The 24,546-nt window shown below is 39.5% G+C and overlaps 1 protein-coding gene, 1 long non-coding RNA gene and 1 other non-coding gene across 3 annotated transcripts; 2 read left to right on the top strand and 1 right to left on the bottom strand.

Moving 5' to 3' along the window:
* Positions 1-1,119: 1,119 nt before the first annotated feature.
* Positions 1,120-2,071, top strand: LOC145820129 (uncharacterized). Its single transcript, XR_014361136.1, has 2 exons — positions 1,120-1,257; positions 1,440-2,071. It is a non-coding gene; the product is annotated as an uncharacterized LOC145820129 (long non-coding RNA).
* Positions 2,072-2,430: 359 nt separating this feature from the next.
* LOC114314665 (albumin-2) lies at positions 2,431-8,184 on the top strand. The gene is given in 3 exon segments (XM_082911255.1): positions 2,431-2,434; positions 7,091-7,473; positions 7,476-8,184. Coding segments are annotated over 3 exon segments (666 nt in total). The 3' UTR covers positions 7,755-8,184.
* Positions 8,185-22,857: 14,673 nt separating this feature from the next.
* On the bottom strand, positions 22,858-22,993 carry LOC114314675 (small nucleolar RNA Z247). Its single transcript, XR_003647535.1, has one exon. It is a non-coding gene; the product is annotated as a small nucleolar RNA Z247 (small nucleolar RNA).
* Positions 22,994-24,546: the final 1,553 nt, after the last annotated feature.

The raw sequence follows: 24,546 nt of genomic DNA, 5'->3' as shown, positions 1-24,546 counted from the left end.
TCCTCTCCTTTGTCTCTCAAACCTCCCTTTTCTTCATCTGATGCCTCCTTGCCTTTTCATAACCCTTCTCTCTATCGAAGTATTGTGGGCGCTCTTCAATACCTTACTCTTACCCGTCCTGATCTTTCCATTGCTGTCAATTTGGCTTGTCAACATATGCATCTGCCTACTGTCTCAGATTTTGCAGCAGTTAAACGGATCCTTCGGTATCTTAAAGGCACTCTTCATTTTGGCCTTAATTTCAGTCCTGGTTCTTTTGATCTGCATATCTTCTCAGATGCAAACTGGGCTGGTGATCCGTCTGATCGTCGATCTATTTCTGGTTTCTGTGTTTTTCTAGGTTCCAATCTGATTTCTTGGCAAGCTAAGAAACAATCCACTGTTGCTCGGTCTTCTACTGAGGCCGAGTACAGGTCCTTAGCACAGGCTGCAGCTGAAGCTTCTTGGGTTCAAATGCTTCTCACTGAAATGTTCTTGTCATCTCCCACTATTCCTACTCTTTGGTGTGACAATCTCTCTGCTATTTCCCTTGCTTCTAATCCTATTTTTCATGCCCGGACCAAACATATTGAAATCGATTATCATTTTGTTCGTGAAAAAGTTCTTCAAAAGAAGCTTCAAATTCGCCATGTTCCTTCCTCTGAGCAGATTGCTGATATCTTCACTAAACCATTGCCTGTCTCTCGGTTTCATTATCTTCAAGCCAAGCTTCTGGTGACTGCTGCCCCATTCAGCTTGAGGGGGGCTGATGAAGAGTTCAACTCACATCTCAATAGTCCAAGCAGTCCAACTCACATTACAACTAAAAGCAGTCCAAAATTACAACTGAAAGCAGTCCAAAAGCAGAGTTCAACTCACCACAAAGTACACGAGCAGCAGCAGTCCAAAATTAGTTAGTTATATCAAATTGTATGCAGTTAGTTTGTTACAAGATTGGTTAGTTTGTTATTTGTTAGTTTGTTATTATATTAGTTAGTTTGTTATTAGTTAGTTTGTAGTTAGTTTGTTACAACTTACAACTGAAGTGAATTGTATATAATGTAATAGTAAGTTGAGTAAATATATAAGAATTCAGTCTTCTTTCATTATCATTGTTTCAAGACAAGTCTCAATCTGTTTACTATATTCTCTATCCCAAAGACCTCTAATCTTACTCATTGAGTCTCAATCTATCTACTCTATTCTCTATTCGAAAGGCCTCTATCTTACCCATTGAGCATCAAAGTTTATTGGGTTTTTATTAATTCCCGATTTAAGGTGATGTAGTCTTTATGTTATTATCTCCAGTGGGTTGAAGTTTTATGATGTTGTTGATAATTTGATGCAAAGAGATCATATACAACATGGTTTTTGTATGATGTTTTTAACCAAATGAATACTAGGTTCAATATCTTACGTTTTTGACCAAATTAACACTAGGTTCAATATCTTATTTAGAGGGTAAAGAGAAGAAAATGTTGATCGTGCTGGATTCACCATGGAGAGGATGTGCAGCGTTCTTCCGTCATACTGTTAATGAAGAAGACGAGCATGAAGCTCAATTTTTGGTAGAAACTGTTTACTACACTAATTGTCATGTTCTAACTCCCCCTCTGCCTGACATCGAGTACAGAAGCAACAATGAAGAATACGAGATCCTCCGCCATGTCTTTCGTTGGGATGTTACCCCCTATGAGGAGGTCCTTCAGGATGGATTCGAAACAAGGCGTCAACAAGGCACTCCCGACAACATCTTCTTCAATTTGGATCACTACATCCATGATGCTGGTAGACCTCTTGATTCCAGACGGCCTGCCACCCACACCTTCGTTAGCACCACGCTTGACAGTAGTTGGCATCCCAAGCTCAGCCCTGGGACACAGAGACAAGTATATCGATACGAGATATATGCTCCCGGTGGCATTTGGGTTGCTGAGACTGTTGGTGATCGTTATCGACATCGTGCCTAAGACGAGGTCACCTTTGTTACTGGCATTGCCCCTCAATATATTCGGTCTGCCTAACTCTTCACTCTTACTGGTAGCACCGCGGGTACAAGTCGACAGAGAGTAAATAACGAACTAATACAAAATTGGAACTTCAATCCAGATCCATCAAGGTTGCTCAACATTCAAAACCCGGCAAGTTACTGCTACGATCAGGACCCAAATGGAAGACGTCGGAGGAGAGTGGATCTAACCATTACTACTTACCGACCCAGTGTACGAGAGAAACGACAAGTGTCCACCAACCGTAACTCTGACACTACCAGTTGGTATGCTGGCGCCGTCATTAACTTGGATAGCTACATAAATGCTGCATTCCGTTCGTCTCGTACAAATGAAGCCTATGCAGAACATGGAATAGATTGCGCTTTTGGGTATGTGCTACTGGACTATGCTCCAGGCAAAACGAATGACAAGGCGTTGAATGGACCACTTTTTATTTGCGATGGGTATCTGTAGACACCCCATTTTTGACCGACCTCAAGACTCAGACATCACCGATTGAGCGCTCGGTGACGTTGCATATCGTGCTTGTTCAGAAGTTTCAGAGTCGCGGCCGTGAGCCCTGCCTCCAGACTTCCGAACCCTTTTCTGTGCCTTGTCTCGGTTTGCGAACCAGACTCGGTTTTCTCTGTTTCTTTTCCTGAGGGGAGGGAGAGGTCCTGTAGACCATCTCTCAGTGGCCGTGGGCTACATTTTGTGGCTATATGCCATTTTGCCCATTTCGGAGCCCAGTTCTCGGTTTTCGGAGCTGTCAGGCCGTGTGCCTCGGTTCGGGACCGCTTAACCCTCTCAATTTGCTCTAAATTTTGGCATACATCTTATTTGCTCCCTTTTGAGGGACACTGGGGTCAGAGAAACCCACTTCGTGGCCGAATGCCACTTTCGGTGCTTAACAGCCCATTTTCGGGATCCCGAACTACGTGTCTTGGCCCCCAAGCATTTGTTTTGCATCGATTTTCGTTCATTTTTGGCAGGTGCCTCTGTCTTATCACCAGGAAGGTCACTGGAGGGTGAGAGGCTAGCAATTATCTTAGCAACCAGTTATATTCCATTTTCGCCCTCCGACACCCATTTTTTCCCACTTCCGAGCCAATGTTGAACACCTTGGGGCCACTTTCTTCAACCCCAAACCACATATTTGTGATGTACACACATGGGAGGACCCTAAAAGTTCATGGCCGGCCACTATTTTTGATCAATCGGCCACTTCTCCTAACCGAGACCTTTTCTTGAGGGAGCTTGACCCTTTTGGACCTTTTTTTTAGCTTCTCCAAGAAGCTTGACCTCTTTTAGTTTCTCCAAGAAGCTTGACCCCTTTTTTAGCTTCTCCAAGAAGCTTGACCTTTTTTTTAGCTTCTCCAAGAAGCTTGAACCTTTTGACCCTTTTAAAGCTTCTCCAAGAAGCTTGACCCTTTTGAACCTTTTTGTTTAGCTTCTCCAAGACGCTTGAACCTTTTGACCCTTTTGGCTAGCTTCTCCAAGAAGCTTGAACCTCTTGACCCTTTTTGCCTAGCTTCTCCAAGAAGCTTGGCCCTTTTGCTCCAAGCTTCTAAGAGAAGCTTGGCCCTTTTGGTCAAAGCTTCCAAGAGAAGCTTTGCCCCTTTGGTTTCTCTATATAAAGAGAGCCTCCCCTCCCCTTTAGGAGGTTAGAAAAATCTGATATAGGAGAGATATATATCACTCTCTCTATATATCTCCCTCTCTCTCTACATTTGGGTGGGTTAAAGGGTCCAAAAGGGGCTTATCCTTGGCCATTTACACACCAAGCCATAGCACAATACCTCCAACGCCCATTCCAGCAGCTTGAGGCTGTCCTCCAGAGGTTAAAAGCTCCCAAACTCAGTCCAAAGGTTGCTAAAGATTGGTTCTACAAGGGTGAGTCCCATTTTCCCTCTTTTGTGTATTTTTTTGGCCTATATCTTAGCTCCTTATGCTTATTGTTTTGAGCTCCGACCATAACTGAAGGTGGAATTTTTTTGAGCTCATTTTCACTTTTTCTTAAGGGCTCAACCCTGTTTGAGCCCCCCATATTGCACTTGCTTCAATACCCTTCTTAAATACCGTTTTCTTGCATGATTTTTTTAGCTTGTGTGTGATCTGTTTTGGAGTTTTTACAGTTCTGTAAATAGGCTTATTTTGAGCCCCTCTTCAACATTGAAGAAGGTATCAACACTGTTTGGGACCTCCATGCTATACTTTCCTTTATACTCCCTTTTTGGTCCCATTTTTGCATGCTTTGGAAGCCTATTTTCCTTTTGTTTTTGGCCATTTTACAGTTCTGAAAATAGTCTTATTTTGGCCCATTCTTCATGTTTTATTTAGGGCCTTTCATGGTTTGGGACCTCCATATGCCACTTCATGTTATATCTCTCTTTTGGTCCCCATTCTTGCATGTTTTGTTAGCCTATCATGCTTTTGTTTTTGGCCATTTTACAGTTCTGAAAATAGTCTTATTTTGGCCCATTCTTCATGTTTCATTAAGGGTCTTTGGCCGTTTGTGGAATATTTTGTATACTTTGTGTTATAGCCTCTTTTGAGCCTCATTTTGCATTGCATTTCTAGCATGTTTGTATACTGTTTTGGAGTTTTTACAGTTCTGTAAATATGGTTATTTTTTATCCCTCTTCAATGTTGTAGAAGGGAATTTTTCAGTTTGGGCTTTACATATACCACTTGCCTCTTTGGCCACCTTTTGGCCCTTTTTCTTGCATGGGAGTGCAGCCATACCTGTGTTTGTTTTTGGGGTTTTTACAGTTCTGGAAAACATCATATTTTGGGCCCCTCTTCAACTTTGTTGAAGGGCCCTAACCTATTTGGAGTTAGCAGCCATGAGTTGCTTCATAATCTCATGTTTAGGGCCATTTTTGCATGTCATTGGTGCCCTATCCTTGTTTGCTGTTTGGCCATGATTTGTACTGGAAAAATGCTTATTTTGGGGCTGCCTTGCTTCTGTATTTTCATTCCATGTACCAATTATGCATGCTTTGTATAGCTGTAGTTCATTTTGTGTGCCTAATTTTGCATTTCGGGAGAGATTCCATGCATCGGGTGTGTTTTCGCCTCATTTCGGGGCTGTTTTCCCCACTTTTCGTTGCTGAAAATCCATTAGCATGTTTGCATATCATTTCATGTCAATTGCATTGCATATACCATTGCCTCGGTTTGCGTGCCTGTGTGCACGCATTTCGAGGCACTTCATTTTCATCCATCGGCCTCTTATGTGAGTGTGGCTGAGGCTCTCTCATGTTAGTATAAGTCCATGTTGCATTCTATATGCCATTTCCATGCTATTGCATTGTATATGCCATTGCCTTGGTTTGCGTGCCCGTGTGCACGCATTTCGAGGCACTTCATTTTCACTCATCGGCCTCTTATGTGAGTATAGCTGAGGCTCTCTCATGTTAGTATAAGCCCATATCACATTTCCATGTCATTCACATTGCGTATGTCATTTTCTCGGTTTGCGTGCTCGTGTGCACGCATTTCGAGGCATCTCATTTTCATAGCATTGAGCATACTAGGCTGTATCTTAGTTGCATTTCATGCATATCATGCATATTGCATCGTGTTCGGGATAGGAGTTAGCCCGGGCACGGGAAACGAGGTGCGTTTCGTACTCCGAGTGACGGAACGCATCTCAATTCCAAGTCACCGACACTCCGGATTACCCATGATGGAGTTAGGTTTTGTTATGTTTATACGTGCATTCATTCTATATTGAGTTGCACATTTCGGTTCCTCGGCCATCATGCATCGATATGCGTGATTGGTGGCACGAGGATCGAGACATGCATATATCTGTGCAAATACATTGCTATGCCCCTTTCCTGCTCTCTGTTGCAGCAAAATCAGGAATCAGCAACTTTTTGGGGCTTGGCACGCATTTCAAGAACAGATGTAAACAGAGGCTAATCGGGGCATTCCGATGGATTTTCGCGCAAGACAATTCGGACATGCATCATCCATCAGAAGCAAGGCGGTCCCTGACTTGCACGCCAGTTTCATTTACTTTCTTAGTTAATTCATTAATTAATTAGAATTTTGTAATATTTTGGACTGTAATATTCTTTTATTCGGGACTGTAATATTTGGACTGTATTATTTATTCGGACCCTCTGCGCGAGGGCATAACTGTAATAAGTGTGCGTGAGTGTGATGTATGTCTTCCAACCCCACGTCTTTCTCCCTTTTATTTATCCGCTTATGATGGTTAGATTAGGGCATGTTTCAATTAGCATACAGTATGACAGCATGTTTGCATTCATTCATTTGTATTGCATGCACCGGGCTCGGCGCATCATACTAACTGCATTGTATTTTCAATTTCAAAGTTGAATACATGATAGTTGTAACATTTCATATGCCATCTTAGAATAGCCGAGCCTGCTATAATTGCATTTTGCATGTGTTGCATTAGGCATTTCTGTATAGTTAGGATCATGCATGATTTCTAATGAATTCCTATTTTGGCTTGGAGTACTCGGTAAGCTTTATGTTTTAGCATCCTTGCATGCGTGTGAGTGACTGCCATGAATAGCATGCTTACCATGAGGCTATATGCTTATCTGATATAACTGCCTGAATGCCTGTGGGTGAAGGTTGGGTTACTTAAATTGGAATAAATCATCAAATGTTTTAAAGCCTACCTGCGGGTAGCAAACCACTTTCAAAAACAAACATGAAATGTTTCGTTCCAATTCAGGTGACCCGGTCTATACTTATATGCTGTGCGCATCACATAGCAGCCTAGGCTAATAAACCGGAATAAGAACTCACAATGTTTTCAAAACTAGATATCATGGTTAGTAGAGGCCGGTCTATGACCGGGCGAGCGGGGGTGCTCACGAAGTGACCTTCCCCAATCGTACCCAAGTTCCCGAGCCGAGGCAACTTTGGTGATGACGGACACGTGGCCTCTTGGCACCGAGTCAGGGTTTCCTAAATTTCCCAAAATAAAATATTTAGGTGGCGACTCTGTATCTGGCAAAGCAGTCCATATTTGGCACTACTTTTTCAAAAAATCAGTTTCTCAAAACGATTTGCCGGATTTGGACTCTTTGGTTCAGATTAGGAACCGTGACATTTAAGAGTCCGAGCTGTAGTGACCCCAAATGAACAGAACGGGACTTCATCCTCCCGGGGCGTTCGGGGACGTCTACAGTATCCATCCCTTGCTGGCACAGCCTTTGCAGAACATGGAATAGATTGCACTTTTGGGTCTCAAAATAGCGATGAAGCGTTCATCTTCTCAGGGAATCTCTGTGCACAGATTAACTACGCACCAGGCACCAAAAACGATAAAATAATCAAAGGCCCGATGACCATTACTGCCATGTTACCCTTCTTGAAAGAGACGGTGTTCAAAAATGGCGTAGACGCCGCCTTTGAGGCAACCACAAGTTATGAAGCTTACCTCTTCAAAGACAACCACTATGCTCTTATAAACTATGGTTTTAATTCCCACCTCATCGCCGTCCGTACCATCACTCCAGGGGCTTTGCTAGTTTGAGAAACACCATGTTCGAAAGTGGAATTGATGCAGCATTTGCGTCACACAGGACTAATGAGGCATACCTATTCAAAAAAGATTATTACGCACTCATCAACTTTGCTCCTGGCACCACAGATGACTACATCATTGATGGCGTGAAGAAAATCAGGGAAAACTGGCCTTCTTTAACTAACATCTTGCCTCGCAAAAACTATGGTCTTGACGTTCATGATCACACTAAGCCTGCTGCTGACCGTGACCAGGATGAACTTTAAAAGGTCAGTCCTACGTGCCAAAAGTGTGGATGGTAGCATGCTTCGAATAAGAGTTTGGCTCAATAGTTTCTAGTTTATCTTATCTTCTTAATAATATCTGAGAGTTCTAATTTAAAAACTTTAATACAGTTTTAATGATGTGTAAAGTATTCATATGAAGATATGATCCACACCCCTCTATCTCTCTCTTTTTCGCCTCACTAGAACTCCAATTAGAATTCTAATATTAGAATTATGTATCACTATTGTTATCTTCTCCTCCTTGAACCACCTGATCCTCTAGTTATTAGCTTAGGCTAGAGGTGTACTTTGGATGAAGATAGCAGTCTGTAATGGGGCATCAACAAGTATTTGAAAGTGTTGAATGAATGTGACATGGAATGTTCATAAATATTTATGGAAAATATTTATGGAAACTTTATAAATTTATTTATCTCGTTAATATTTAATTTATAGTTTAATTAAAAAAATTAGGATTCTGATGTTTTTTTTCCATTTAATATATTTCTTAGTAATCTAGAATTTTTAATTAAGATTCTTAGAATTTGTTTCCTTCTAGGATGCATGGATACGGATACAGATACAAATACGGCGATGCAACAAAATTTTAAAAAATAAGATACAGGGTACAACTACGATACGTTTGTAAAAAAATACATTTAAATTTTTTTTTATCAGTGCTTGGTTACATATGAGCTTAAGAATGTTGAGAAATTATACTATAATTTTATAATGCAAAATATTAATTGTTAAGAATTAGGTATTAATTTAAGTTAATAGCTAGTTTACTTCTTTTTAATTTTTAATACGTCTTACAAATATTTTATTTTAATATTAGGTCTACTATGTTTATATTACAATAATAGAACAATGATATTTAATTTAATTTTAGTTTTCTATGTAGTTATAAGGGCATGCATGATACAATAAGAATAAGTCAATTTGATAAATTATATTACTCATGTTCTTCTTATCAAGAACTAAGCAAAATATTGGAAAAAAAAACCATTTTAGAATTTTTTGATGCATTAAAAAAGGGGAGATTGACCAATAAGTCTTATATTTTTTACTTATGATTCATGTAGTCCTATATATATATATATATATATGTATATATATATATATATATTTGTGTAATCTATTTATTCCTTTTAGATATGTAATGACTCATTTATCCGCCATATTAGAGTGTTATATTTGGAAAAAAATTACACTAACGAGTTTTTTAGTGTGTCATATCATACCCGCTACATTGTGTGTCACATCATACCCGTCCTATAGGAGTGTTATTTAAAAAAAAGTACACTGAGAAATTTTTTAGTGTGTCACATCATACCCGCCTTTTAGTATGTCATGTCATACCCGCCACATTAGAATGTCACATTTAAAAAAAATATATTAAAGAGTTTTTTATACCTTTCACATTAATAAAAGGGTATAACCGTCCATCAAAACACAACCAAAACCGAAAACAATACTACAAGGAAATAAACTCTCTACTAATAGGACTTAATAGATTAATAGAAAAAAAAATTGAAATTAATTGAAGTACTTGTTTGTGAGATGAGATTTCCTAGTAAATATCTCTTAAAAAAGGGTAGACTTATAGTATTTAACACAATCACATAAAATTGATGACCCATAATTTAGCTAAAAAATTTCATACCAAGATGATATTTGATCCGATTCGAATCCATTACTACTCGTCACAAAACGGACTACTCGACCTAAAACCCTTCTCAAACTCGAGCTTTACTTTTTCAACTCGGGTTATGCAAAATACATACCAATTCGCACCGATTATCTAATGGGTATTGTTCAAATTACCCAGCGGATAAATTCCCAATCATAAAATACCCAGTGTTCAACCCTTCAAGGATTGCTCTTTACCTATGTTAGATGGAGTTAAGTTTGGGTGTCATGTATGGGTCATGTTACATGGATTCGGATATGAGTGTCGGGTATGAGTGCATATCCACACATTAGACTTTCCACTACAAGAATTTACACATTTGACGACCAAAACAAATTTAGTTGCAAAAAATAGTCCTTTTGACGACTAATTTTTTTTTAGTCGCCTATAAGTAAAAAACAATTTGTCACCAAAAGTTAATATTTTACGCTACTAATTCTAAGTTTAGTCACAGAACAAGCTGATTTGCCAACAAAAATATAGTTTAGTTGCCAAAAGATACTTTTGGCTGCCAATATATTAGTCGCTAATACGTAATCTTTTGGCTACAAAACCGGTTGTTGATATTCAATACGATTTGGTGACTAAAATGTGAAATAGTCGCTAAAAGTTGATATTTTGTTTTTTAGGGGGACACAAATATAATTTGGTGCCCGATATGTCTGTATCTCACACACACTCACACGATATACACTGTCTCAAACAAACTTCGCTCTCTTTCGACACTACCAAGCCTCACCCCGCTCACCACTGTCGTTGGCCACCGGCGAAAGAGACTGTCGCACATCGTCACCGCCACCTGCAAAGCACCAACGCCACTTAATCACAGGTATGTTTCTTTTGCTCTGTTGCTCTCGGTCTCTCTCCGTCTCTATCGCTCTCAGTCTCTGTCTCTATTTGTCGATAGAGCTCTCTCTCTCTTTCTCTCTCTCTCTCTCTCTCTCTCTCTCTCTCTCTCTCTCCTTTCCTCTATTTCCCCATTTCTCACACTTACCCTAGGGTTTCTCTCTCCTTTCCTCTATTTCCCCATTTCTCACACTTACCCTAGGGTTTTATATGAAATTAGCACGTGTACGTTAGGAGTTAGAGCTGAAAACGCCTTAAACTTAACCGAAAAAGAGTGTTACGGGGTGAAAATGCAAAATAGCCCTCGAACCACTGTACGAATGTCACAACCAGCTTCCTTATGGAAAGTCGGACCTGTGACAACAGACAGAATGTAATTAGCATGTGTAGGTTGGGAGTTAGAGCCAAAAATGCCTTAAGCCTAACCAAAAAAAGGCATTAAGGGGGCGAAAATGTGAATCGGCCCCCAAACTACTGTACGAATGAGACAACTAGCTTTCCTATGACAAATAGGACCTGTGACAACAGACGGGATGTAATTAGCACGTGTAGGTTGGGAGTTAGAGCCGAAACTGCCTTAAACTTAACCAAAAAAGGGCGTTAGGGGGGCAAAAATACGAATCGGCCCCCGAACCACTATACGGATGTCACAACCAGCTTCCCCATGGAAAGTAGGACCTGTGACAACAGATGGGATGTAATTAGCACGTGTAGGTTGGGAGTTAAAGGCGAAAAAACCTTAAACTTAACCGAAAAAGGGTGCTACGGGGGCGAAAATGTGAATCGACCCTCGAACCACTGTACAGATGTGACAAGTACCTTCACCATCACAAATAGGATCTGTGACAACAAACAGGATGTAATTTGCACGTGTAGGTTGGGAGTTAGAGCCGAAAATGCCTTAAACTTAATCGAAAAAAGGCATTACAGGGGCGAAAATACAAAACAGCCCCCGAACCACCGTGCGAATGTCACAACCAGCTTTCTTACGGCAAGTAGGACCTATGACAATAGACGGAATGTAATTAGCACGTGTACGTTGGGAGAGTTAGAGTCGAAAACGTCTTAAACTTAACCAAAAAAGGGCGTTAAGGGGGAAAAAATGCAAAACAGCCCCCGAACCACTGTACGAATGTCACAACCTACTTCCTTATGGAAAGTAGGACCTGTGACAATAGACAGAATGTAATTAGCACGTGTAGGTTGGCCGAAAACGCCATAAACTTAACTGGAAAACGGCGTTAAGGGGGCAAAAATGTGAATCGGCCCCCGAACCATCGTATGGAGGTGACAACCAGCTTCCCCATGACAAATAGAACCTGTGACAACAGACGGGATGTAATTAGCACATGTAGGTTGGGAGTTAGAGCCGAAAATGCCATAAACTTAACCGAAAAAAGGGCGTTAAGGCGGCTAAAATGTGAAACAACCCCCGAAGCACCATACGGATGTCACAACTAGCTTCCCCATGACAAATAGGATCTATGAAAACAGACAGAATGTAATTAGCACGTGTAGGTTGGGAGTTAGAGCCGAAAATGTCTTAAATTTATTCAAAAAAAAGAAAGTTTGACATCCAATAAATCTTTAACATTTTGATTGTAATTGGTGTCATTGTTTCATCATGAGGAAGAAAATTGTTAAACCAATATCAAATTACGAATGTTAGGATAAAGTTATATTACAGTTACAAGGGGTGTGACATTATGCTCAAATGCTATATATGGACCTAATTGGTGTATTTTTTTTTCTTTTTTTTTCTAGATGGCTTTTGACATGGAGTTGTGGATATTCCATTTTTGTGGACAGATGACAATTTACACTTTTGTAAACTTCTGCATTTTTGTCGTCCTTTGCTTTTTGTGTAGGTTTGTATTAATTGTATAGAATAATTTTGGCGGGATACATAATATTTTTGCCTTCGAATAGATAATTGATGTCGTGATCTACTGATTACCTTTTGTCGTGGTACATATTACCATCGTAGTTTGTACCATGCCAAATGGTCATTTGGCATAGTAGTAAATATATTTTTGTATACAGAGGATGAAATTTCCCTATGATCATTTATGTTATGTACGGAGTTATTATTTTAAATTGGAATTAATGTATTTGATTTGTATTGAATTATTGACATTTGAAGATATTAATTTTTAGATGGATGGAAGTGAAATGGATGTAGATTGTTGAATGAGTGATAATATATGTATAAACCGGTTTGTATATATCGTACAGGTTGCATGGAATATATACAAGTTGTGGGTGTGGACAAATTAAAAAAAAAAAAAAAAAAAAAAAACATAAAATGATGTTTTGGCGACTAAAAAATTGGCAGCAAAAAATAAAGTCAATATTTTTGCCAACTAAATAGTTAGTAACTAAAAAAAAGAATTAAATGAAAACAAATCTTTTGGCGACTAAATAGTTAGTAGCCATAACAAATAAGACTTTAAGCGACTAATAATTTAGTAGCCAAGAAAAAAAAAAAAAAAGAAGAACACTTTTGACGACCAAACTATTAATAGTCAAAACAGAAAATATTGGACCTTAGGCGACGAAAGTGTTAAGCTTTGGCGGCAAAAATATTAGTCGCTGAAAAGTGCTTTAGGAGACTAAAATATTAGTATCCAAACAGAAAATGTTATACCTTAGGCGACCAAAGTTTTAGTAGCTAAACAGTTTAGGTTTTGGCGACCAAAAATATTAGTCACTGAAAATGTCATGTTAAATTTTGTTGAAACACTTTTGGTGACTAAATTATTAGTCACCAATTATGTGCTTTTAGCGACTAAAATTTTTTAAGTCGCCAATTACCTTCCCCGACTATCTTTCAACGACAAAGGTGGTAACCAAAAATATTAGTCGGCAAAAGGTTTTGGCGACCAAAATTGGACCTTTGGCGACTAAAAAGTTAGTCACCAAATCTGTCTTTTGTTGTAGTGTTCATAGACTTGAATAATAAGATATTGAGGTATGTATCCAAAATAGGATAGGGGTGTGGAGACTTGTTATAGACACATATATATTACATATTATATAATATTTTAGATAAGATGTTATAAATTATGTAGAAATATATTTGAAATTGAATGAGATTTAGAAAACATGTGGAACTTTTATCTCTCTCATCTATGTTAGGTTGTAAATGTTTCTTTTCTACCAAGTGTGAATTTCTTGTTCTTCAAATATTGTAAAAGTTAGAGGATGCAAGTATCTAAATTAGGTACGGGTGTCGGACACATTCCACACTCTTATCCTTGATATATCTAGCGGACACAGGTACTTGGTGGAAAATAGAAAAGTCCATGTAACATAGCATGTGAGTATGTGTTTGTATGTCCGATTTATATAATTCTCATGTTGAAGGACACAATGACCTTTCTTAATACACTTCTTTCATTTTATAGGTGCAATGGTTCTCACAAGATGTCATAGAGTATATTGAATGTAAAAGAAACTTTGTAGAGAGATCAAATCTTATCTATTGATTCAATGAATATTCAATTATAGAGACTGAGATATTTATAAATGACTCTAAGTAACTCTGGCTCAAGTTAACCAAATCATAACAAACCAGCTAACTCTAGTTTACTCTGTAGCTGCCTAACTATCTAACTGATGCAGTGGCTCAGCTATTGAAGCTGTTGTTGAAGCTGTCGATTGATGGAACTTAGTTGTGGGACTATGGTAGCTGGAGCTTAACTGTGGCTAAGACAGCTATCATGGCTAGGCTCCTTATCATGCCCCCTTAAGCTGAGAGGGATGAAATGTCCCAGAAGCTTGGTCTGAAGATACAGAAACAAAGGAGATGAGAGAGGCTTGGTAAATAAATCAGCAAGCTGGTCCATAGATGAAATGTGATGAATAAGAAGTTTCTTAGCTGTAACTTTTTCTCGAACATAATGGTAATTGACCTCAATATGCTTAGACATGGCATAAAACACAGGATTATTGGATAAGGAAATTATAGATAGATTATCACACCAGAGGGTGGGCGCTGGAACTGAAATATGAAGATCAGACAACAGCATTCCAAGCCAACTCAGTGCAACAACAGTTTGAGCAAGAGCTCTATATTCAGCTTCAGTGGATGATCTGGACACAGTAGGTTGTTTCTTGGCAAACCAAGAAATCAAATTAGGACCCCAAAACACACAATAACCAGTTGTTGATCTTCGATCAAATGAGCAGCCTATCCAATCTGAGTCAGAAAAGGCATGTAAGGTAAGAGGGCCAGGAGTAACCAGAGACCTTAATGAAGAGTGCCTTTTAGATATCTGAGAATTATTTTAACCAAAGAAAAATGACTGGTGAGAGGAGTCTGGAGAAATTGGCATGCATGGTTAACAACAAAAGCTAAGTCAGGTCAAGTGATAGTAAGGGATTGTAAGGCACCAACAAGACTGCGATAGAGAGAAGACTGAGAGAAGGGTAAATCTGCTTGATCAGTAGAAGATTTGAGAGTCATAGGAGAAGGAGAAGACTTGCAATTAGTCATACCAGCTTTAACTAAAATTTCAGTAGTATACTTCTTTTGGGATAAGAAATATCCTGAAGAAGAAGAAGAAGTAACAGAGATACCCAAGAAATAGTTGAGAAGCCCCAATTCCTTCATAGAGAAGGTAGAATGCATCTTAGTAATGAGAGTAGAAATGTAGGAAGGATCACTTCCTGTAAGTAGAATATCATCAACATAAATTAAAAGGATAGTGATGGAGTGTAGAGTCTTCTTAACAAACAAAAATGAATCACAATGACTAGCCTTAAAACCATGAGTGAGAGGAAAAGAAGAAAATCTAGAAAACCAGGCCCTAGGAGCTTGTTTGAGCCCATACAAGGCTTTATTCAGTTTGCAAACCATGGAAGGATTAGTTTGATCCACAAAACCAATGGGTTGATGCATGTAGACCTCTTTCTCTAGGATACCATGAAGAAAAGCATTGGAAATGTCCAGTTGTTTGATAGACCACTAAAACTGAAGAGCCAAGCATAGAAGAAGTCTGATAGTGGGTTGTTTGGCTACTGGACTAAATGTTTCAAAGTAATCAATGCCCTCAGTTTGGAGAAAGCCTTTGGCAACCAGTTTGGCTTTATGCCTAGCAATAGTACCATTAGAATTCTTCTTAAGACGAAACACCCATTTACAACCGATAGCCTTTTTGGTTGGTGGAAGATTTGTCTGAGCAAGGTAGTGTATTCATCCTTCATGGCAGCAGTCTAAGCACTGGACTGAGAAGCCTCTTGATAGGATTGAGGCTCAGTATGATCAGAAGAAGTGAGAAAACAATGATGCTGAGATTTAGACCTAGTGATCATGATATGAGTATTAAGAGGAGAAATAGAGTGAGTAGAGTGAGTTGAAGTAAGGGGAAGAGAAGGTAAAAGAACAGACAAAGAAGAAATGGGAATTTGAGGCTGGGAAGTGGACTTGGAAATAGAAGAAGGGGAAAACAAATCAGTAGACAGAGACAAATCAGCAGTAGACTGAGGCAAACCAGCAGACTGAGCTGTAACAGAAGGCAGACTACTAAGAGGAGCAGCAGATTGTGGGACAAATGATGCTGGGATAGACAAATTTGCAGGAGCAGCAGACTGGTGTACAACCTATGGGACAGAGGACTGAAGACCAGACTGTGAGGTAGGCCTAGAAAAGGACTGAACTGAATCAAATTGACTAAAAACAATTGGAATTGGTGACTTAGCTGCAGTAAGAAGAGCTGTAAGGGAAGTCACAGAGGAGCTATGGGACGAAGATTGATCAGACCAGAAAAATGAGCTCAACCAGGACAAAGAAGGAGGTGCAGGCTTAACTGGTGGAGAAGAAGCAAAGGGAATGAAATGTTCATAAAAAACAACATGTCTGGAAACATGAATTTTTCTAGTAGCAGGATCAAAACACCTATAGCCCTTAGTAGATGGAATATAACCAAGAAACACACAAGACACTGACCTAGGTTGGAGTTTATGTGTAGCATAAGGTTTGAGCCATAGATAACATCTGCAACCAAAGGTTCTAAGCAGTGTATAATCAGGAGCATGTTGGTACAACACTTCAAAAGGAGTGAGAAAATTTAGTTTAGCAGTAGGAAGTCTATTAATGAGAAAAACAGATATGGCAAGAGCATCAAACTAATAAGCAATCAGCAGTGAAGAGTGATGCATAAGAGCAATGGTGGTCTCTATGAGATGTCTATGCTTCCTCTTTGCTACTCCATTTTGAGCAGGTCTGTAAGAACAACTCAACTGAAGTTGGATGCCTTGACTCTTTAAGAAATCATGAAACTTGGTGCTAAGATATTCACTATCATTGTCACTTCTTAACACTTACTGTAATCATCAATGAACAACACATAATATTTGTATTGTAGACCGCCTCGGGAACTCCCCAGCTCCGCACGTGAATCCCGTTTTGTTCTTTAAGCTACTACAAGCTCGGACTCATGTCACGGTTCTGAATCTAATCTCACAAAGTGCAATGTGAGACCGATAAATCACCAAAGAGTCCAAATCCGACAAATCGTTTTGGAAAACTGATTTTTATAAAGAAGTGTCAAACATGGACTGTTTTGCCAGATACAGAGTCGCCACCTAAATATTTTATTTTAGGAAAATTTAGGAAACCCTAACTTGTCCCTAAGGCCACGTGTCCGTCATCACCAAAGTTGCCTCGGCTCGGGAACTTGGGTACGAGAGGGGAAGGTCATGCAATGAGCACCCCCGCTCGCCCGATCAAAAGATCGGCATTTACTAAGCATGATATTTTATTTTTAAAAACACATGTGTTCTTATTCCGTTTATTAACCTAGAATTACTATGTTATGCGTACAACATACAAGTATAGACTAGATCGCCTAAGTTGGAACAAAACATTGCATATTCGTTTGTGAAAATGATTTTGAAGTTTGCTACTCGCAAGTAGGCTAAGACGAGGATTTTGATGAATTTTTTCAATTCAAACAATCTAACCTTCACCCACAGGCATTCAAGCAGTTAAACACTTAAGCAGTTAGCCTCATGACAAGCATGCTAAACATGGCAACATACACATCCCATGCAGTACGCTAAAGCGTAAACACTCACAGTGTACTCCGAGCCAAAACAGAGAACTAGTTAGAAATCATGCATGATCCTAGTTCATGTTAAAATAGCTAATGCAACACATGCAAAAATGCAACCAAAAATAGGCTTGGCTATTCTAAGATGTCATGCAAAATGCAACTTGATAACATGCTGTTTGAACACGTATTCAAGTAAATGTATTGAAATACAATACAGTTAGTATGATGCGCCGAGCCTGGTTTATGCAAGACAGATGAATGAATGCACGCATGCGAAGCATAAGGATGCTAATCAAAATATGCCCTAAAACTAACCATCGTAAGTGATTAAGTAAAAGGGAGAAAGAAATGAGGGTTGGAAGACATGCATCACACACACGCACGCTTATTACAACAGTTGGCCCTCTCGACGGAGGATCTGAATAAGAAGCTAACTAGCTAATCTACGCTAATTAAACTAATTATTACATCACAAAACTAATTAACTAACAAGTTAACTAATTAAGTACAAAACGAAGCCAATTAACCTACAAGTTAACTAACTAGTTATTACAACACAAATAATCAGCTAAACGCATTAACTACTTAGGTACAGAACCAAAGCATAAACTAGCTAAGGAAAGCAGTAAAGCAATGTCCTCGGAGGGAGAAGAGTATGCATGCCTGGTCACCTCGTTCTGAAATCCCTCGCGATGCCCTAACTTGTCTCTGTTTGCAATTGTTCTCAGAACCTTGCACCAAGCTCCAGAAAGCTTCTAACTCACCTTGGGGACCTGTGGGAGGGCTACTGACAACCTAGGGGTGTTTCCAGCCACTAGCCGACCACTTTTTGTTGCTGCAGACCAGAAAAAGTGGTCGGCCAACTAGTTTTTCTGGCTGGCCGGCCAGTTTTTGCTGCACTTCTCAAGTTTGCTGCAACAGAGAGCAAGAAAGGGCATGGCAATGTATTTGCAAGATATGCGTGCACAACCACCCTCCTTATCATTTCATGAGCTCAAGGGAGTGTAGTTCTCGGCCCTCGGGCCACCAATCACGCATCTCGATGCATGATGGCCAAGAAGCCAAATTGCACAATTCAATGTAAAATGAATGCACACATAAACACATAAAGCCTTGACCTCTATCATGTATGATCAAGAGGGTCGGCGACCGAGAATTGAGGCACATTTCATCACTTCAAGTATGAAACGTCCCTCGTTTCTCGTGTTTGGACTAACGCCCAATCCAAACACAATGCAACACGAGTATGCCAAATACGATGTAATGCATGCAACTCAATGTAATGCAACATAAGGCACAATGATCATGCAAGGGACAAGCATGCAACAACATGCAATGCAACATGATCAAACTACCAATGCTAATGGCATGCATACACAATGCGATGAACAACATAGCATACTCAATGCAATGAACAACATGGCATATGCAATGCAATGTAACATAAGCATGCAAACAACATGCAAACAAACATGCTAAATGGACTTAAACCAAGAATGGACAGACCTCGTTCATGCCCAAATCAGCAGCCATAATGATGAAACTAAGGCATGAAGTACAAAGTAAATGCATGCACAATGCAAAGGCCCATTGACCGGGCATAAGAGCATAACTCTCAAGAGTGCTCAAAGAGTGACAAATGTGGAAGTGTAGCAACACTAAGTGCACTGAAATAAGGTATGAAATGATGCCAAATCATCCAAATAATACAAGTATAGCATGCAAAGGACCTAAAGCATTAGAGCTAGCAAAGAGGGCTACAAAGGAGACATGCAATAAATGGAACAAATGCATGAACCAATCATGGACATAGCTCAAGCAGGTCAAAACAAAGACCAAAATATGCTAAGATGGGGCTTAAATGTCTAGGCACGCAAGCATACACACTAGGCCATAAACAAGGTAACAATACATAACACTCAGACGCACTTAAAGAGTGAATGAAGTGGGAACATGGCAAGTCTATATGCTCTGACATGTCATATTAAGTGATGCTAAATCATGCAAATAACACAAATGAAGCATGCTATGGTGCCCGAAGGTTGAAGCTAGCATAGGCATTTGTACTACAATTATGCAAAACATGAAGCATATGGAAAAGGAAACCCAAAATAGTCCTAGAACATGGTAAGATGAGTCTAAAACGTGTATGGAAAGAAGCCAAAACAAGCTAGCATGAAGGGCATAAAGCATGGAATATGCAAGACCAAAAGGGAGGATTACACTACACCTGCCAAGACCAAGCATGAGATGGCTTCGCCAACAAAAATAAGAGTTATATCATGGCAAAATAACCCAAAAAACACACCGAAATGATAGCTCGCAAGCTTAGGCATGAAGGCATACGCAATGGCTCATGTTTAAGGCATAAAGGGCAAACCCTCCAACTCATTGAAAGAGTGAAAGATGAGAGTGTATAACCATGAAACATGCACTGAAATCTCATAACAAATGATGCCAAATCATTCAAAGAGGCCAAGCAATGCATGCTAGTGGACTTGATACACAAAGCTAACAAGCTAGAATGCATTATAGCTGTACAAAGCTGGCATGCATGACTAAAACAACACAAATCAGAGCTAGAGCATGCTAAAACATGGACAAAAGCTTCTTAGAGTTAAGCCAAAATCATGTTAGAATAACAGTCTAAAGCATGATACACAGTAAGCTAATTCATGGAATTGCACTACAAGTGCATGGAGCATGCATGGGATGACAAAAACAAACCTTAACAGAGGTATATGATGGCAAAACAACACCAAGAACATGCTGAGATGGACTCAAAACAAGCTAGAATGACATGCTACTTGATGAAGCATACAAGACTAGTTTATGAGGATTACACTACAAGTGTATAAGTCATGCATGGGATGACAAAACCAAGTCAAAACAGTGGTATGCCATGCTGAAATAAGGCCTGAAATAGGCTGAGATGTGGCCAACACAAGCTTAACAAACATGCTCAAACATAAGGCATTCAAAGCAAGCATACAAGAACACAAGGAGAGGGGATCCCTCTCCTATTTGGGACCTCAAAACACCATTTCCACCACTGAAATTCCTCTGGAATTCAGTGGTAGAAAGGTCATGCAAAGACTAAAACAAGAGCCTAAAGTGGTGGCTCAAAACAAGGCATAACAAGGCCTAAGAGGGGGTAGGCTACCCCCAACACAAAAGTGGCCTTAAACAAACATGTTAAGGACTAAAAATCAGAACTTTTTGCAGTAGGAAGTCAAGCCAAAAACAACATGCAAATAGGTTCAAAAGCTTAAGCAAAGATAAGGGTTTTAAGGGTTAGAAACTCACCCTTGATGAACACATTCAAGGCTGCAACTCCAGCACTCTTTTTGAACCCAAACCAACCCAAAAACTCCAAAACCAGCTTCTAAGTACCTCAGCAACAAAAGGATGGTGTTTGAGTGTGTGTTTGTGTGTTAAAGTGTGATAAAACTACACTTTTGAAGCACAAATATGAAGTAAAGGGGAAGATAGAGACAAAGGTGTATCTATATCTCTCCAACAGAAAAATTTGAACCTGGAGGAGGAGGGGGGAGGTTCTCCTTTATAGAGAACAAGCAACAAGCTTGTTGGACAAGCTTTAGGCTTAAAGCCATCCCTCCATACACGTGTATGGAGGATGGCTTCTATGCCTACCAGCTGGCACAGCTGGCCTAAAAATATCTCCAAAAAGATAATGGAAAGTTGCCGACCACTTGAAGTGGTCGGCCAGGGCAAAAAGTGGTCGGCCATGGTGGGAGATGGTCAGCATCATGAAAGCATGGCAGTGGTGTGGTGGCCGACCAGAAAAGGTGGTCCAAAAACCAAGAAAACTAGTTGGCCTACCAGAAAACTGGTTGGCGGGGAGGAAAGTGGTCTCCAAGGGGAAAAACTGGTCTCCCACCCTTGTACCACCTTCCAAACAAGGAAAACAAGGTTTGTACCAAAAACAAACCAAAAAGGATACAAGCCGAAAGTTCGGGAGGCAAAGCGCGCAGCCGAAAGCCTCGAAAACTAGTCTACCGGCATCAAAAGTGGTCTACGACCACAAAAGTGGTCTCTCAGACCACAGTGTTCCTTTAGGAAGAGGCAACAAGGTGGGGTTCAAAAACCACGCCAAACGGAGAACGTTAAGCGGTCCCGAGACAAGGCGCGTGGCCGAAGGCTCCAAAAATCAAAAACTAGTGTCCAAGCGTGAAAAGTGGTCTACGACCACAAAAGTGGGTTTACAAGACCCCTCTCTCCCTCCAGGGAAGGAAATCAAGGTTCGGTCCACAAACAGAGCCAAAGCACAAAGAGTTTAAAGGCCCGGAGGCAAGGCACCCAGCCGAAACTCCGGAAACTCAAAACGAGCACAACATACACAATCACCGAGCGCTCAATCGATGACGCTTGAGTCTTAAGGTCGGTCAAAAATAGGGTGTCTACATGTATGAAGAAACAGATGAAGTGAATGGCCCCCATACATCTAAGTGAATAAGGACCAAGGGTTTATTAACTGTAGAATTAGACAAACTAAAGGAAGTCTATGACTTTTGGAAACACAAGAATGTGAGCACATTTTATTATCAACAACAGATGAAACATTAGCATATGAATAAGGTAACAAATGATGAGTAACAATGTGCTGAAATTTCCTTGAAGAATGATGGCCTAATATAAAATGCCAATGAGAAGAATTAATAGTGGGTTGAAAACAAGCTAGTGAAGAAGATGTAGATGCAGTAGATGGAGCAGCACTAGGAAGATGAAAGAGACCATGGGAATGAAAACCTTTATATAGCTCCATCTTGGTACTCTTATCCTGTATAATAAACATATCTTTATCAAAAGTAATAGTGCAATGGTTATCAAAAATAAGCTGATGGACTGAAATGAAGTTGGAAGAAATGGAAGGTACATGAAGCATGTTTGAGAGATGAAAAGGAAAGAAGGGAGTAGGGAGATGTAGGTAAGGTAGTTCCATTACCAACAGTAACCTGATCATGCCCATGATATGGTTGATAAGAAGAGAGATTGTTCAAATCATTGGTGATATGACTGGTGGCTGCAGAATCTAAAAACCAGTTGGTGTTGTTGGGAGAACTGTCACCAGGAGAACCAATGCCAGACTGAGAAGATGTGTTAGTATTAGTAACATAGGCTTAATGAGCTCGAACTCTTGGAGATTGAAGAGAGGTGTCCAATCTGTACCAACACTCTAATGTTGAGTGATTTGGTTTCCCATAGATCTGGAAAATCACTTGAAAAGAATTAGATGTAGCAGAGTGAGTAGCAGAACTTGACTGATATCCTGTTTGACTTTGGCCTTGATGATTAGGAGATCTACCTCTGCCTCGAAAATTAGAATTGCTAGAATTTCCTTTAAAGAACCTGCTGCTAGTTTTTCCTCCTCGACCTCTGTAAGAACCTCCTCTATAGCCACCTTGATGAGAAGTGCTTGAAACATGATAAACAAAAGGAATTTCTGAAGCATGAACTTGCTTAGATGGGGATTCAACATGAATTGATTCAAAATTTAACAGAGAACATTACTCACCAATAGAAATGGTTTCAACTCTAGTTCTGATTGCAGTTTTGAATGCATTATTTTCATCAGGAAAACCATTAAGGATTAGTAAAACCAGATCCTCATCATCAACAGGTGATGCAGCTAAAGCTAATTGATCAGCAATTGACTTGATCTGAGGCAAGTAGTCATCCATTGTGTGGCCTTTTTTAAAAATATGATTAAGCTTCTTTTTTAACTGGTGAATATGTGATCTTGACAAAGATGTAAATTGTTTGAGAAGAACACTCCATACTTCATGACTTGTGGAACAATGAAATACAGAAGTGAAGATAGATGGCGAGAGACTTGTAATCAAGTAACTGAGAAGATGAGAATCAACCATCATCCAATGTGTATACTCTGGATTCAGAATCTCATGATTGTGTTCATCAGTAATGATGGATGATGGACATACTTGTGTGCCATTAACAAAACTGAGAAGCTGTGTAGATTTCCGAATATTCTGAACTTGATTCTTCCAGACAATGAAGTTTGTGGAATCAAGTTTGACATTCACAAAAGAATTCAAATTTGAAATGAGTAGTGCAATATTTGGAGGTATAGAAGATGGAGTGGATGAAACAGCAAACAAGGACAGATTCAGAAATGGCATTGAAGACGCCATTGATGAACCTTCAAGAACCAGTGCTCGTAAGAGCTTGTAGCTCTGATACCATAAAAGAAACTGTGCAGAAAGATCAAATCTTATCTATTGATTCAATGAATATTCAATTACAGAGACTGAGATATTTATAAACCACAATTGCTAAATGACTCTAAGTAACTCTGGCTCAAGTTAACCAAATAATAACAAACCAGCTAACTCTAGTTTACTCTGTAACTACCTAACTGTCTAACTGATGCAGTGGCTCAGCTATTGAAGCTGCTGTTGAAGCTGTCGACTGATGGAACTCAGTTGTGGGACTATGGTAGCTGGAGCTGGACTGTAGCTTAGCTGGAGCTTGACTGTGGCTAAGGCAGCTATCATGGCTAGGCTCCTTATCAGAATGCACAACATTAAGATTTTATGCATAGTTTTACGATTAATACGAATTACTAAATATTCTTGCTAGGTGAATTTCCAATTACTAATGTTGAACAGATACCTAGTATCAAGTGTTCGATGTGGATACTTAATATATTTAGAAGAGTTCATGTAACATAGCTCTTCACTTTTACAGGCTATTATATGTGGAAAAATTGGGTAAGCTCTTGTGCAGAAGATCTTGAGAAATGGCCAAACTGTAACCAATGGCCATCTTTACAGTTGGTAGGGGGCATATTCGATAAGAGAATTATCAGAGCAAACAAAACCAGCTCGGTGGAATCAAATTGCTATTCATAATGAACCATTGGGGGCTGACGCAATACAACAACTAGTCAAAAGGTATACCTCCACTTTTCTTCTCCTTTTTTCTTTCAATTGAAAGTTAGTCTCCTTTTGGTTGTGTTTTGAAAACATAATTCTACACCTACATTTGAATATCATGTTTGGTAGGAGTTTTGGAATCAGTTTTTCAAAACTCTGCAGAGAACTCTGTCTCAGGCGCGCTTTTCGGAATTTTTTTTTTTGCAAATTTTGCCTAACTGGTCGTCCAGCTGGTTGACCGGAATCGTGAATTTTTTTTTTTGATATGTTAATTTTTA

The sequence above is a fragment of the Camellia sinensis genome, chromosome 2 (assembly GCF_055761805.1).
Source record: "Camellia sinensis isolate YWXY chromosome 2, ASM5576180v1, whole genome shotgun sequence".
Lineage (NCBI taxonomy): Eukaryota > Viridiplantae > Streptophyta > Magnoliopsida > Ericales > Theaceae > Camellia > Camellia sinensis.
The sequence above is the reverse complement of the archived record's forward strand: the minus strand, read 5'-3'. Positions and strand labels throughout refer to the sequence as shown.